The sequence below is a fragment of the Moschus berezovskii genome, chromosome 2, assembly GCF_049115385.1.
Source record: "Moschus berezovskii isolate FMDL1 chromosome 2, NW_MosBer_1.0, whole genome shotgun sequence".
NCBI lineage: Eukaryota > Metazoa > Chordata > Mammalia > Artiodactyla > Moschidae > Moschus > Moschus berezovskii.
The window spans coordinates 1035504-1051717 of record NC_142461.1 but is presented as its reverse complement, the minus strand read 5'-3'; the positions used below and the strand labels follow the sequence as shown (position 1 = coordinate 1051717).

The 16214-nt window shown below is 58.3% G+C and overlaps 1 protein-coding gene across 2 annotated transcripts in view; it reads right to left on the bottom strand.

Annotated features, from left to right (window-relative positions):
• Positions 1-2130: 2130 nt before the first annotated feature.
• PADI1 (peptidyl arginine deiminase 1) overlaps positions 2131-16214 on the bottom strand; it is a 42857-nt gene continuing 28773 nt past the window's right edge. For both annotated transcript variants that reach the window (XM_055397067.2, XM_088842927.1), the window contains exons 10-16: positions 15843-15950; positions 13959-14110; positions 9675-9819; positions 8773-8866; positions 7269-7348; positions 6453-6578; positions 2131-3924 (exon numbers count right to left, since the gene is read on the bottom strand). In XM_055397067.2, the coding sequence (XP_055253042.2) occupies positions 3691-3924; positions 6453-6578; positions 7269-7348; positions 8773-8866; positions 9675-9819; positions 13959-14110; positions 15843-15950 (939 nt within the window). In that variant the 3' untranslated portion in view covers positions 2131-3690. The remainder of the gene's footprint in view (positions 3925-6452; positions 6579-7268; positions 7349-8772; positions 8867-9674; positions 9820-13958; positions 14111-15842; positions 15951-16214) is intronic.

Below are 16214 nucleotides of genomic sequence, written 5' to 3'. Positions count from 1 at the left end.
GGCCCACGGACAGTTAATTTCTCACTTTAAGGGGAGAACATTAAGTCCCTTAGGTACCTGGCCAGGGCACCAGGACCCTGGAGGGGTCAGAGGTGCGGGGTGTTGATCAGGGGACTGTTCTCGATTTCCACTCTCAGCCTCTTCACCCCCTTTTTCTGTCTTTTCAGAGACAAGATGTCAGTGGAGAGCTTCTCTGCAGTGCTGGGAAAACTGATGAAAATGCAGATCCCCAGGTCCAGACTTCAACTTGATAAGATCTGGAGTCTTTTTTTTTTTTGCACCACTTTTCAAGTCTTTATTGAATCTGTTACAATATCGCTTCTGTTTTTTGTTTTGGTTTTCTGGTCGTGAGGCGAGTGCAACCTTAGCTCCCCAGCTAGTGGTCAGACCTGCACCCTCTGCCCCAGAAGGTGAAGTCTCAACCACCGGACCCCCAGGGAAGTGCCCCGGAGTTTTTCTGTTTTTGTTTTTTACAAGCAGCCCTATAGCATTTCTGAACTGAACCGAACTATAGCGTTTCCAGGCGCTTTGAGGAACCATTCTTTCTTGAAAGCACGGATGTTTCAGGCTGGATTGCCGCCCTGCCGCACTTACTTCCTGAGCGACCAGGGGCAAGCCATTTAATTGCTCTGTGCCTCAATCTGGCATCTGAAAAATGGTCGTTGTGAGGGTTAATGGGGACGACGTGAGAAGAGCTCTAGTGTGGAGCTCAGCACTATTTTATTATGGGTGGTGTTGTTATTGTTGTTATTATTATTATTATTAGATGCCAAAAGCTTCTGGAAACACTTTCTGGCCAGGAGGAGCTTAGAAGGTCAGAGCAGGAAAGCTCCCACTTGTCAGGTGGGGCGACTGAGACCAGGGAGGGCGTCTGGCCGCCTGACACGGTGGGAGCAAGGTCTCTGGGAGAGGAGTCTTGGGCTGGGACCCAGGCTCCGCCAGGCACCAGCTGTGTGGCCTTGGGGCTTTGTACCCTCGTGGTGTCCTTATCCGTGGACAATGTGGCTAGGCACCAGCCCAGCAGAGATAATAGCGGACACACCCTGCCCAGGGAGGCCCAGAAGGTGCTGAACAGAGGCTTCCTCCCTCCTCCCTGGTGATGCTAACAGTTTGGGGCAGGGTGGGGACAGGATCTGATCCCCAGAGTCCCTGGCTGGGGTGTTTGCACGAGTTCAGGGATCTCAGCAAGTCTAAGCCTGGCGCTCTGGTACCCTTCTCGGTCTGCAGAGGGTGTTCTTTGCAAGGAGAGATGCTGAGTCCAGTGACAGCTTCGCCTTTCTGGCTGTAAAATGGCTTGGGGGCTGAGCCTGCTCTGGGCAGCAGTCAGAGCTCAGGAGGAAACACCAGGCAGGGGCCTTAACCTGTCTGTGGACACAGTTGGGAAACAGATGCACAAACCAGGGCATCCCTCTGGGCCTGGCCTGCTGTGCAGGGACAGGACCAACCTCCTACTCAGAGCCCTGGAGCTCTGTACATGGAGGTGGACCACTGCTTCCCCTCTCCCCAGAGAACGCATGCCAGCTCTGAGGAAGAGATCTGTGGTTTATTCAGCCTAAAGTGTCCATGACTGACAGGCAGCCACTTTTTTCTTTTTAGTCCACAGCAAACCTCACATAAGGTGGATGAGTGTCAAAGGAGCATTTCAAGGCGGCACCAAGGATGCAGGATATTTTCAGGCCTCCGAAATCAGACCACTGAGGCCAGGCAGCTTAGTAGGTTTCGAGGCAGGAATGAAAGGGAATTACAGTGGCCTGTGGTCCTGAACATCAGTCCTGCTGGGGACGGTCCCATTCTGCCGACAGACACCCCCGCCCGAGAGAGGGAGGAGACAGCCCGGGAAGGGACAGGGATGAAGAGAGAGCACCCACCCTCCTCTGATAACCATCTTAGCAAAGCAGGAAGCCTCCCGGCAGCGGGCGTGGACCAGCCATTCTGCTGAGTCAGCCTGCCTGCCTGGCACTGGGGGCTCTCCCAGCTGGAGAGGCGCTGCCCGTGGCCAGTGGAAGTTGAGCCAAGGAGCTGATGGCACAGTGGGTGGAGCTGAAAACAGCCCTCCCCACCCCCGCCCACAGCCTCCACCACACTGACTCCCCCGCAGACAGGCCCCGGAAGACACGCTGACTTCCCCCGCCTCCTGCTCAGGGCCCAGAGAACAGGAGCCAAGAGACAGGCCCCGGAAGACATGCGTGTTGACATTTTTATTCATCAGAAGGAAGGTGACCGGTCACCTGGAACATTCTCAGGGGGAACATCGGCCCCACCCCCAGCCCAGCAGCCAGTTCCAGGGCCGCCGGCCCCCAGTGCCCTCCGGAAGGCCCGCCCGCCGCCCTTTCTCCGGAGCCCTGGCTGCACACCTTTGGCAGCCTCCCCTCTCGGCTCAGCCCCGGGGCATCAGACGGCGAGCGGAAGGCGCGCAGGTTAGACGGGGCGTGCCAGTGGGGCTCCGCAGAGCCTCCTGGAGGGGAGGAGCCTCGCACGCGGAGCCGCTCCGTTTTCCTCGATTTCACACGCCGTCTGCGGCCGCCGCGGATGGCCCAGTGGTCCGCAGTTCAGAGGGATTAAAGGGCAGGAGGCTGAGTCTGAGTCCCAGCGGGAACCAGGGGCTCAGAGCTTCGGAGCTGGCCCCGAGACCGGGGGGACGGAGGCAGGCGGGCTCCCTCGCGCCCCTGCGCGTCGGGGAGGCCCGCAGCCCCGCGCGCCTCGGAGCCCTCACCCGGGCCAGGCTGCCAGCTCCCCGTGGCAGCTCACAGGGGCGCCCAGGCCGCACGCCGGTGGCAGAGCTGCTGCGAGACTGGGGGAGCCTTCCCTCCCACTGCCTGCAGAGCGGAGGGGAATAATTAAGGGCTATTAAATGAAGTTAAACCGCACCGGCAGAGATAACCCAATGGCCCCTCCCACCCTCTCTGACGTCGGCGCCTCCCCTCCTTGCTGGGTCTGGATCAGCCAGGCCGCATCGCACCTGGAGCCCAGACTTCAAAGCCTGGGAGGCCGCGGGGGTGGAAGCGGGGGTCCCCCTCCCGCCGGCCTCCCCGCTCCCGCCGGGCCTGCCTCCTCGCTCTGGCCTCAGCGCTGTCTGAGGCGGAAGCGGCGGCATGGGTAATTAAAGGCTTTCCAAACAGGAAACAAGCGCCCTTCTGAGGACGGAGGCAGGCGTTAACAGGGGTTTTGATGCCTTTTCTTTTTAAAACAGGCCCACGGACGCCGAGTTTTCTGTCCTGATTTGCCTATGTAAATATGGCTGAGGGGTGCCGGGAGGTTACAGCCTGGGGGTCCCCTGCAGGAGACAGTAGCTGGTAAAGGAAAGACGGCCCCAAAGCCCCCTTCCTGGTGTTACTCGAGTCACAGGTGGCCTGGACCCTGCAAACACGAGGGAGTCATCTCAGAACAGGAGGGGACAACTGAAGCTGGGGCAGCCGCCGAGGGCACGCGCGGCCACCCCGGGGGCTGCCGACCGTCTCCAGAAGCTCTGGGCGCCCTGGGTGGGGAAGAGGCGAGGCGGGAGGGAGGGCCGTCCCTCTGGAGCTGAGTGTGCGGTGGCCCTCCCTGTATTCTGGTATCCGTGGTGACCAGCATACTTGGGGGCTCTTGGGGGAGGCGCACAAGGCCCTGCGAGGATGGCGGCCAGGTGGAGGCTCTTCGCCCTGGCTGGCTTCCCTGGCTGGGGGTCGGGAGGATGCCGGGCGGGCCGGCTCAGGGCTCCACGTGCCACCACTTGAACGGGAAGGGCTGGCGGCGCACGTTGGTACCGCAGTGGATCTCCCCAAGCAGCTTGTGGTAGGATAAGTAGTCGTCGATGAAGACGCAGCGGAGGCCTAGCGGCTCCAGCAGGGACCGCACCTCCTCCTCCAGGCAGCAGCGGCCGTTGACGATGGGCCCGAAGGGCTTGGGGATGCCCAGGTGCTTGCCCAGCACCACCATGTTCACCTGCAGAGAAGGGGCGAGAAAGAGGCCTCGCTCGCTGGGGCCGCTCTACACCTGGGGCCCCTTCTCGGGCCAGGCTCGGGCAGACCCACCCCCAGGGCCATCTCCTCTCTCATCCCTGGGCACCAAGGGTGGCCCTCACTCAGGAACTAGGGCCTCTGGAAGCAGCAGAGATACAGATTCACAGTTGGAAGAGAGGGTTGATAACAGGCAGGGCTTGGGATTTCCCTGGCGGCCCCATGGTTAAGAGTCTGCACTGTCAGTGTAAGGGGTGAGGGTTTGATCCCTGATCAGGGAACTAAGATCCCACAAGCCACGCGGCATGGCCAAAAAATTTAAAAAGTCATGATAACAACAGGCAGGGCTGCCAGTAACATACACGGTAACGTCACATCAATAAAAGTCATCCTTCCTCCAACACTTTGCTCGTATCAGAAGATTAGATAACAGTTCTGTTAGAACAAGACTTTACCATCAACTGCCAGATAACCTGTCGAGCAAAAGTACCCATCCACAAGGTGCGCGGGTCACAGGTGCGGAGCTTCTGTGAAGAACACAGTGTGCTCAGCCGTTCCTGGAAGCCCTGGTAATTGTTACCGTTTCCTGAGGATACTCCATGTGCCAGCTATAGCATCAGTAAACATCACAGCCTCTCTGCGAGGTCATGCCTTGGACAGGTTAAACAACGTAAGAAGGACAGGGAGACTGAAAATGTGGCTCAGGTCTGACTCATGCCAGTGCCGAGCTCCCTTTCCTCTGCCAGAGTGTAGCGCTGCGGCTGCCAGGGGCATTGAGGGGCTGGGAGCCCCTAGGGGCAGCTGTGTTTGTCTCCGGTGAAGCATCTGCTTCCCTGGAGGGGGCCCTAACGCGGGGAAGGGAAACCTGCCCATTGTAGGCAGCGGAGTCTTCTCAGAGGTAGCATCTGGCCCCGACAGCTGGCCAAGGAGCTGTCCATGGTGTTCAGAGGGGACACTGGCTCACGAGGTCACCTCGGGGTCGGGTGGGCAGTCTGACATGTGCCTCGCCCCCGGCCCCCCTCCCTCCAGCCTGCCCTGCAGGGCCATCCACCGCCGGGACCAATGTGGAGCTGGGAGGTTCGACGGGGGCAGTCCCGTGGCCTTGCCCTGCACTGCCTCGCTGCCCGCTAACGGGCCGGAACATCAGGGATGGAAGAGGGGCGTGCAGAGGGGCACAGGGCGGGGGGCTGGCATTCAGGGCCGCGGCCAGCCCAGCCCTGCTCCCCAGTGACTTGGGGGACAGCAGGCTGACCCATCTGCTCCCTGGAGACCCCAGGCAATGACCTCTGTGCTCCAGTGGCCTCTCTGCGTGTCTGACAAACGGGAGGTTAACTGAGTGTTCCCTGAGAGCCCTCCGGTAAGGACACACCGGCATCCTCTAGCTGGGCCTTCCCTGAAGTCGGGAGATTCCCATAAAGGGCGGTGTTTCAGGGAGGGCGCTCCCAGCAGGTGTGGACAAGGCCGCAACCCAGGGAGGGCGACCATGGCCGTGGGACCCCCCACCCTCAGCAGAGCCGGAGCCAGGCCGACCTCTGGGGTGTGACGCCTGGTGCAGTGGCATTAGCCACAAGTGGAGCTGACTTTAAAAATTTGCTCTTCAGTCACACTGGCCACATTTGAAGTGCTCAGAAGCCACACGTGGTGGCTTCCATGTCATACTGGCGTAGAAGGCTTCTGTCATCCGAGAAGGTTCTGACAGCACCACCTCAGAGCAGCGGTTCTCAGCCGGGCTGATGTTACCTTTCGGGGTGCTTTGCAACCATCCTGCGATGCACAGGACATCCCCCCCACAAGCAGAGACAGTCTTCAGCTCCAAATATCAGCAGAACCGAGGGTGTGAAGGCCTGTCTCCAGAGGCTCCACAGGGAGCCCACAGCGAGGGGTGAGGAGTGAACACGGTCCTGCCTGAATCCAATCAGAAGCTCACAATTCACGCCCCGTCCTTGGCTTGTCCAGAGACAGGGATTCGAGCGAGAGGCCCCAGGATGAAGGGGGAGGGTCTCCCGCTGTTGCCGATGCCTCCGCGTCCTTTCCCAGGGGGTTGAGGGGCACTCTGGGCAGCAGGGGCCCCCGCCATGAGATCCCAGTGGCTCATCTGCTGCTCAGCTGCCCGCGTTACTGACAGCAAGGGTGCCCATGGGGAGCAGGACAGGCAGCCAAGGCCCCCGAGCAAAAGCTTGGAGCACTGGACCCAAACCAGGCTCCCGCTCTCCATCTTCAGGGGAAAAGTGCCCCGTCTTGGGGCCGCCCTGGGCACCGCAGGGTGTCTGGCTGTCCATGGCCTCCACCCACCAGAGGCTGTGGCATCCTCCTCATTAGGCAAAGTGCCCCGAGGCGGGCAAAGTCACCCTGGTGGGAACTATTGATGGAGATGCTCTCTATCTGCCCCCAAAGGTGAGCCCTGCGGAGGCCCTCGGACAGGGAGGGCTTCCCCGCCGGACCCCCGACTGACTGCCCACCAGGAGCCCTGGGCCCCCAGGGCAGAAGGAACCCCACCTCCCTTGGCGCCCTCACCATGTCGGGGAAGAAGGCTTCTGCGTAGGCGCCCTTCAGGGAGAACAGCTGCGGGATGTCCACGATGTCCCGCTCGGTGAGGCCCAGCTCCCGCTTCAGCACCTCCCGGTTCCAATCGATGCACCTCTGGGGGTGGGGGAGAGGCCCCGGCGCCCAGGGAGCCGGGAAGGGGCAACGTCAGCTGAGCCCTTTAGCTCAGGCCTCCCCCACACAGGCCCCCTGCGCCCTTCAGCTGGTGTGAGCCTGACGACAGCTCTCCGCCCCTGCTACCCCAGACGGGACCCTGAGGCTCGAGTGCCCTGCCCAAGGGCACAAAGCGGGGAAGCAGTGGGCCTGGGGTTTGCGCCCCGGAGGTTTCTGCTTCCCCGAGTGCTTGCTGCCAACGCCCGCCACAGCCAGGCTCACGCCCTCGCCTGGCGCACGCTGACTGCGTGGACTCTGTGCCAAGCCTGTGCCGGGCACACGCAGGCATGAGCCCCCCACTCCTGGGGCCTCCTCCCACCCCATCTCCTCACTAAGTCTCCCGGACCCCCACCATCCCACCCCTCACCCCCGCAGACCCGCACCTCTCTCGTCTCACAACACTTGGGGGAGTCAGCGTTACTCCATAGAAGCCCATCGTTTCCCCAGAATGGACCAAAGTCGCCCCCGTCAGACTAGCACGGCGGCGTCTATTCCATCAGACTGTGGGCTCCCAAGAGAGGCCCCGTGCTGCCCACAGGCCCCAGCGGTTCCCGGGAGAGTCGGGGGTCCCAGCGGAAGCCCTCGTCCCCACCCCAGCGGTTCCCGGGGCCGCTCCCCCCTCCATCCCCTCACCTGTGCGTGGAGGTTGTCGTTCCTGAGACGCCTGTCTGCCAGCATCTCATTAATGCTTCTCTTCACCTGGTGGTCTAACCCTGCAAGAGAAAGAAGACTGGAGCGGGCTCAGCGAGTGCTTAGGCCGCCCTGGGCCTGAGCCGAATAACCTGGGCCACAAGCTTCTTCCACCCCAGCCCCAGGGTCTGAAGCTAGGACAGAGAAAACCAGGAATTGGAAACCCTGATGGGGCCAAGGTTTGGCTGCAAGTAAATCCTGGTGATGGATTATAAGATCCTTGGGAAAGGACTCCTGAGCTCATGGAGGGCCTAAATAATTGCGATGTGTCTGCATGCTAAGTCGCTTCAGTCCTGTCCAACTCTTTGCGACGCTGTGGACTGTAGCCCGCCAGGCTCCTCCGTCCGTGGGATTCTTCAGGCCAGAATACCAGAGTGGGTTGCCATGCCCTCCTCCAGGGGATCTTCCCAGCCCAGAGATCAAACCCATGGTTCTTCCGTCTCCTGCATTGGTAGGTTCTTTACCACTAGCGCCACCTGAGAAGCCTAATAACTACAATACAGCTACCATTATTGTGGAGAAGGCGATGGCACCCGCTCCAATACTCTTGCCTGGAGAATCCCACGGACGGAGGAGCCTGGTAGGCAACAGTCCACAGGGTCGCAAAGAGTCGGACACGACTGAGTGACTTCACTTTCACTTTTTCACCATTATTGAGCACCCACCATGCTCTGAGCCTCCTGTTATATTTATTATTGATTGATCATTACAGCAATGCTGGATCGGGCTGGTTATCACACTGCATTCAGAAGGAGGAAACAGAGGCACAGGGAGGTGCAGAACGCATCCTTGATCCCAGAGTCAGCAAGCGGAGGGCCAGGCTCTGAATCCAGACCTGCCCTTGCTGAAGGCTGTGCCACGTGCCCTCCAGTGCTCCATGCCCCAGGGGAAAACACTGAGATCCATGGTGGGGAAGGCAGAGATGCTCAGGGGGCCCACTGGGTCTGTAGAGGGGGATCCACAGAGAGGCCCCGAGCGCCCTCCTGGCTCCGCACCTCTCCCGCTCCCTGCTGCATAACCCTGGGCAAGCCACTTCTCGTCTCTGAGCCACAGTCTCCTCCTCCGTGGAAGGGGGTACAGAGAAAGGCGGGTGATCTGACTGGGCAGGAGGGCGGAAGTGTCTGCAGACAGGCATGAGGGAGGGCCCGCAGCTTCCTGCTTCTTTCTCCTCCTGGGCTGTGGCCAGGAGCAGCCCCGCGCTGGAGGGGGCCACCATGCCTGGGGCAAGCCACGGGCCGTTGGCTTCCATCCCCGGCCCAAGCAAGGGAGAGCCCCCAGCTTTTGCTCCCATAAGAGGGTGCTGGGAAGATCAGTGATGGACTCTGAGCTGAGAGCTGGCAGACAAAGGGCCTGTAAGCCCAACCTGGCCGTGATGGGCATCAGCGGTGCCCAGGGCTGGCAGCCGGAAGGCAGGGTCTGGTGGGGTAATGGGCTCTCTGGTACTCACCGTCAAACTGGGCTGCTTCCCCGTAGCCCTCCTCTCTCTTCTCTTGGAACAGCTTGAGGCACGCGCTGGGGCTGGCCAGGAGAAGCCGGAAGCCCTGGCAGAGGAGGAAGAGTGGTTTGGTGGACAGGTCCCCCCCATGAGGCACGAGCCCCCGACTCAGGAGGAGCTGGGTTCCCAGGCCACATTGCACATGGCGCTCCCCTGTCCACCTCCCCCACCAGCCACAGAGGACTGTCTGAGGTTCTGATCCTCCAAGCCACGCCACACTTCCAGACCTTTCTCCGTGACCTTCTCCTCATCTGGAAGCCCTTCCCCATTTTGTCCACCAAGAAACTCAACCACTGGTCACTAGGAGGCCTCCCCTCCCGGCTGCCTGCCCCTTGTGGGCTGTGCCCTCCTTGGTCACCTCTGTAAGGAAGTGAATGTCTGACATATTGGTCCAGAGCCCGCCATCTGGAAATCTCACCCTGCTGGTTAACTACCCTTCTGAGCCTCGGTTTCTCCATCTATAAAATGGGGGCAATGATACTAGTACCCTCTTCTTGGGTTGCTAGAGGATTAAATACATTAAGACATGTACACCTAATATGAGCTCAGTAAATGTTACCAATTATTACCAGTGTCATTCCTGGGTCTTAGCTGAGAGGTTTGGATCAGAGCAAATACCCAGTAAGTGTGAAAATGGGTACTTGAGTTGTCAGAAAATGAGTGCCCTGCTGACCTGGGCTCTGACCTCCTCCAGGAAGCCCACCCCAATGCACATCACCTGGCCCAAAGGGTGTCTGACCTGAGGCTTTCTATGGACGGAGGTCATGACCTAGTTTCAGGTGGCCTTGCCTTATCCCAACCCATTGGGTCAGGGTGGGGCAGGGGTGGCTCAGGCAGGAGGAGGGGGGACTTACCTTTTGGTCGGAGGTGGGCACGAAGCTGAGGAACTCGTCCACATGGCCCACAGAGAGCCAGTCAGAGTAGACCTCCACGGGCGCCTGCACCTGCTGGGCACCCAGGAAGTCCCGCACCACCTTGGCCATGCGCCGCCCGACAGACCTGCCAGGGGGAGAGCACAAGGTCCCCTCGTGCCTGCCGTATGCCAGCGTGCTGCAGGCCCTTCCCGAGCCCCGCCCAGGCCTCCGTCAGCCCTCTGAACGGATCTCTTTTGGTCCCCGCGTCCCGGCCCCCATCTCCAGCTGCTTCCAGGGACTGTCCATCCTGGGCACCACGCGAGAGTCTGTCCCTCCCTCACCCCGAGGTGCTCTCCCCTGCCCACAAAACAGAGGCAAACACGAGCCCTCCCTCTGCCAGAGAGAACTGAGGACCATCATCTCAGCTCCCGAGACGCAGGGAGGGTCAGCTCCTCTCCAGGCCCTCAGCCTTCGGGTCCCAGCGTAACCAGAACCTGGCAAGCCGCCCCCACCTGCCGAGTCCAGCGTATCCCCGTGCTGCCCGTCTCTCACTTTCCTCGTGTTTAACTCCAGGGTCGCCTTCTTTGTCTACGTGGACTTTGGAAATGTCAGCGACCCTTCCACTCATTCCCTAGCTCTATTTTTCTTCGTGGTCCTTGGTGCTGTTTGGCAGACTGGACATCTCGTTTGCTGTCCGGCATCTCACTAAGCTCCCAAAAAGCCTGTATTTCCCTGTGCCCCCAGCACCTCTTATAGAGCAGATGCTCAAACATATTTGTGAATGCATGAAGTCTTTCGGGCAGCTGTGCAAGAGTCCGCAGTCTATGAAACTTGAGTGTGTCACCGACAGATCTGGAAGGGGGACCCAACCTGCAGTGACTCATGATGACGTCGATTTGATTTGGGGGACTGGAACGTGGACAATGGTTTCCCTGTGTATCTATTATTTTAACATAGTGTTGGCAATTTTAAAAGACCTCTTTAAAAACAGTGAGATGGTGGAAAGGAATGAGACTTCAGAAATTATTCATGAGCAGAAAGCAGGAATCAGAAACAAATCAGGGGGAAGCGGGGCAGAACCCTAACCTAAGCCTGTCCCTCCTTGGGACTCCGCAGCCCTCTGCCTGGGACCGGGGGTGGGCCGCATGACTCCCGCTCTAGGAAGCATCAGACCTGGTCTCTGAGCCACATCAGAGCTGCCACCAGGAGGCAGAATTGTCCCAAGATCTTTTTAAAATGTGAGGCGCAGAGCAAGGGGAACCCAGGGTAGGAGAGGAGAGGGCCTTTGCTGAGCCCCCACTCACATCTGCCCGAGGCTCCTCACACTCGGCATCTTGTTTAATCCCCGCGATGACCCTGTGAGGTGTGTGCAAGTACCAGGTCCAGGTGGTGATCTAAACTGCCTGGCCGAGCCCTCTGGCCGCACCCCCCACACCCTCTGCTCACTCTGCCCCACCCCTCTGGCCTCCTTGCTGGTCTCCAGCGTCTGCAGCACATCCCCCACAGGGTCTTTGCACTCCTTTACATTCTCCTCCCGAACAGCCACATCTTGAACGTCTCGTCTCCTTCAGGGAAATGTCAGCCTCTCACCAACGCTTCTTCTCTCACACTGTATTTGACTTACTTACTTATTATGGCGGCTTGTTGTCTGTTTCTCTCTGCTAGAATGTGTGTAGCCTGTCCATTTTGTTCACTGCTAAGGTCAGAAGCCAAGATAGGAACATAGGATGGCAGCCTGGAGTTAAATTTTCATTTGGAGTCCAAAGAGGAAATCCGATTTCTGACTATTTGGCTGACTTGCTGTGTGATCCTAAGTGGTAGCTATCCCTCTCTGAGCCTCAGGGCCCCATCTGTCCACCAAGAGCTTTGCTCCTGGTTTTCAACACGATGGCCAATGGAGTGGGACCCAAATGTGCTGGAGACCCTGCATCTTCCTATCTGGGGTCCTTGCTCTGGGCCTGGGACTTTCTAGAACATTTTTTTAATCCCCAGCACTGGGCCTCAGACCTGGCGTATAGGAAGTCTCAATACAGATTTATTGAATTCACAGATGCAGGCACCCAGCTTCACCCTACTCCAGGTGCCAGGCCCTGAATGAGTGTGTTCTCTTATCTAAACCTCAACTTTCTCATCTGGAAAATAGGGATCATAGTCATCCCAACCTCGTAAGGCTGTTGTAAGAATTAATGGGTATAATCTGGGTAAAGCAACATGTTCATGGCATGTAGGTGATCAATAACTTTGATCCATTGAGTTCCAACCTGCTTCAAGGCAGATCCACTGCTAGAGGTCCAGCTAAATAATATCTAAGCATTTGGAAGGTGGTTAACCTGAGTCCTTTTATCCCCAGGAACAGCTATTATACAGCTTCAGTTCAGTTCAGTCGCTCAGTCGTGTCCGACTCTTTGCAACCCCGTGAACCGCAGCACGCCAGCTCTCCCTGTCACCAACTCCCGGAGTTTACCCAGACTCATAGGACAGGGATTTTTTCTTTATAATCCCATTTCACTGATGAGGAAACTGAGGAATGAAGTATAAAATAGTTTTGTTCATTTAATAATGTAGCTGATTTATCCCCGGTACTTTCAACGGTGCCCGGCACACAGTTGTTGTTAAATCGCTAAGTCGTGTCTGACTCTTTGCAACCCCATAGACTGCAGCCCACCAGGCTCCTCTGTCCATGGGATTTCCCAGGCAAGAATGCTGGACTGGGTTGCCATTTTCTCCTCCAGGGAATCTTTCCCACCCAGGGAGCGAATGCACCTCCTGCATTGCAGGCAGATTCTTTACCACTGAGCCCCCAGGGAAGCCCTGCATATAGTAGGCATATAATAAATATTTTTAAATGAATTAATCAAGCACCTACAAGGTGCCAGGCCCTGTGGTAGGCACCGGTTAGGTGATACACCCCAAATCATGTGGCCAGTGAGTGGCAGAGTCAGGACTCAAACCCAGGCGCACCGGATGTTCAGAGCCTGTGTGTCTTCCCCTCGATCCCTCTGGGAAGCACAGAATGACTGCCCAGACATCCAGGGCCTTCTGCGCCTAGGGCTGTGGGCAGGATCCGGCCCAGGGCAGTGCCAGGCTTGAGTCACCAGCAAGGTGAATGGACTCCTCCAGACCTGGCCAACCTCAGCCCAGGGCACCCAGCCTGGGCACCCAGCTTCACACCTGGGTTGGCACCAGGAAGCCTCACCTGACCCAGAACGCTGAGGCTGCCAAGGTCACCACTTGAGGCTGGGGGACCTTCCCTCAGCAACTGAGGCTGCTCCAGGCCCAAGACGAGATAGCCAGGGCTTGGAGAGGCAAGCTGGGGCACACCTGGGCTCCAGGCCAACCCCACGCACAGGGAAAGGCAGCCTCCGGGGCCTGCGTGGGCTCAGTCTTTAGGCAGAAGCAGGGGCTTACACTGGGATCCTTGGGCTGCACACCCCATTCTTCAACTGCCCGCAGGCTGGGTGGGGACCCTGGGGACCCTCCCAGACACTGTCATCTGTCTGGAGCCCTAAACCCTAAATACCTTGTTTCCTGCTCGATGGCAGCTGCCCAGGGTAGGACCTATCAAATCACCTGTCACCCAGGTATCCTGACTGCAGCCACGTGGTGACGCCTGCACCCTTTCCAACTGTTGCTAGGACAACAGTTATTTTATCTCCTCCCCAGAGAAGTCAAAGGATCCATTGCTGCTTCTGTGCTGGATATATATCACCTCCTTGCTCTTCTGATGTTTCAAAAGCAGCCAGAAATCTGCTTTTTATATGAAGGTTCCCGATATATATATATATATGTTTAACGTTGGCGACTCGGCTTCCCCACTGGCTCAGTGGTAAAGAACCCGCCTGCCAGTGCGGGAGACTGGGGTTCAATCCCTGGGTCAGGAAGATCCCCTGGAGAAGGAAATGGTGACCCACTCCAGTGTTCTTGCCTGGGAAGTCCTGTAGACAGAGGATCCTGGTGGACTACAGTCCTCAGGGTCACAAAGAGTTGGATACCACTGAGCAAGTAAACAGCAGCAATGTTGGTGACTAATTATGCCCATAAAATTCTAGGCAGGTCAGAAGACTGTGGGCCACTAGTTTTTTTTCCCAAAGATTCTGTGAGCTTTCTGATCTAAGATTCTAGTCCCCGGAGTCTTTGATTCTAGGAGTCCATGCAGGAAGTCAGGACCGCTTCTCAGACTGGAGAGCTCTGTCTGTGTCTGGTGGGGGTGGGGTAGAGGCCGCCTTGCATGCCCCGGGGCCCCCAGAGTCCCCACCCCGTGCTCCCCACTCCCCGGCTTCTCACTTGGGGAGGCAGCTGCCGATGAGGATGCGGCCCAGGGGGTACTCCTTGCCCTCCACGGTGACTGGCGGGCTGACGTCCAGGTTGCCGAAGGAGTCAAGGCCAGAAACACCAGTGAACTGGATTTCCCGGGTCACGTATCCAAAGTCAGGGCCCTAGGGGAGAACCGGTAAAACCCACACCCCAGCCCCGGGGGAGGGGGCAATGAGAACAGGGAGAGACAGCTCTTGGGGTCGGGGCCACGTGGTGCTCCTGCGGGAATCTACTCCCTAAAAACAACCTCTATTCGATTTTCACGGGGCCTCCCCGTGCCCTGAGCATTGTGCTATTGAAACTCACCCCCCCAAAAATCGATAGATTCATGCCTGTGCACAACTGAGCCACCTTGCCTGAAATGGACGCAGCGCTGCTCATCAGCTGTTCTCCAACAGAAAATAAAAGGCTTAAAGATAAACTCACTTGGTAAGCAATGCCCAAACCAATAACAGAGCCACAAGTAGAAAATCTCAAATGTATGGAAATGAGACAACACCCTTGTAAAGAACCTGTGGGTCAAAGAAGAAGTCAAAGGGGTGATTACACCGTATTTTGAAGTGAGAGGTAATAACCTCGCAGCACGTTAAAACCCGTGGGCATGCCAGTAAACAGCTTGTCTTGGGAATGACACAGCTCTAAACACATTAGGAAGAGAAAGGGCTGAAAAATCTTCATTTCCCTTTTCAGGAAGGAAAAGAGCGACAAATTAAACGTAAAGGAAGCAGAAGAAAGGAAACAATACAGGCCAGAAAGGCAGTGTTAGTCACTCAGTCACAGCTGACTCTGTGCGACCCCGTGGACTGTAGCCCGCCAGGCTCCTCTGTCCATGGGAGTCTCCAGGCAAGAATACTGGAGTGGGTGGCCATGCCCTCCTCCAGGGGATCTTCCCCACCCAGGGATCAACCCGAATCTCCTGTGTCGCAGGCCGAGTTTTTACCATCTGAGCCCCCAGGGAAGAGCAGAGATCAGTGGGAATACAATGGACGGGTCAAGCCCAGGCTTGGGGTCAGGCCCTTTGCTGATGCAGACTCAGCTTGCAGGGCTCACTGGCACCTCCCTGGGGACTCACCTTGATCCCTCTAGGGTGGGGTAACGCCCCTGTTCTGTGTGCCCAGGAGCGCCCGAGCATCCCTAGTGGAGCGCCCACCCAGGCATTGTCCTGGCGGTGGGGGAGGGCGCTGGTAAACAGGCAGAGACAGGCGCTCCGGGGCAGGGACCCCCTCAGAAGGCGGTTTAGCCTAGCGGTCAAGAGCAGGGGCTGTGGAGGTGGTCCCTCTGGTTCTACATCTTGGTGCTGCTGCTACCTAGCTATGTGGCCTCGGGTAAGCTGCTTAACCACTCTGAGCCTCAGTAAAGAGGGGCAGCAATAGTGCTCATTCCTAGGCGTCCATATGGATTAAATGAGCAACTGTGAGAAGCTGAGGGGAGGGCCTGGAGCTCAGGGCATGGCCGCTGGAGCGGCTCTTGCTGCCCTCCTGGGCCCAGGAGGCAGCGTGGGGCCTGGCATGCAGTAGGTGTTCAGAAAATACCCGTTACTGAAGAGACGCCCCAGCACACAAGCAAGAGCTGTGAGGGACCCTGAGGGGGCGCGCCCTCCAAAGGGCAGTTTGCTCTCCCTGAGCCGACTGCTCTGTTCCCAGCCCCTGCGAGGAGACCAGGGCCCCTCCCAGCACAGGGGCATTTGCATTTCATCTACATACTCCTTCCCAAGCCTCCCCCTAACTCCCCACTCCAGAGCCCACCTCCTGCGTCCCTTTGAAGCCCCTGAAGGACTAGGGCCAGGCAAGACTGAGCAGAGGTCCTACATGGGCAGGCACCCACAGTGTCTGCACTCTGCCCTTTGCTGCTTACCAGTATTCTCTTATAAGGGAAATCCTTCAGGCCTCTATTTCGGGGGGAGTCGAAGACCACAGGGAAGGCTTTGTGTGGGGCCTCAGTGTAGCCAAACTCCATCTCATCCTGGGAGGGCGAGAGAAAAAGGCCACCGTGACCGCCTCGGTCTCGCATTGAGAAGGGGCTAGGGCCCCCAGGCCCAGGACAGGGCAGGACAGCGGACCTTCCCCAAGGCCTCGAGTGGGCAGGAGGCCCCTCGGGGACCCAGCCGAGGAGGGCTCTGCCCGGCCCAGAGCCCCTGGAGGGAAGCAGGAGGCACCGAGCGATGGGTGCAGGCAATGGGAGGAAGGCTCTCCCCGGCCGAGCCCGGCCCGAGTCCTGGCGCCTGGC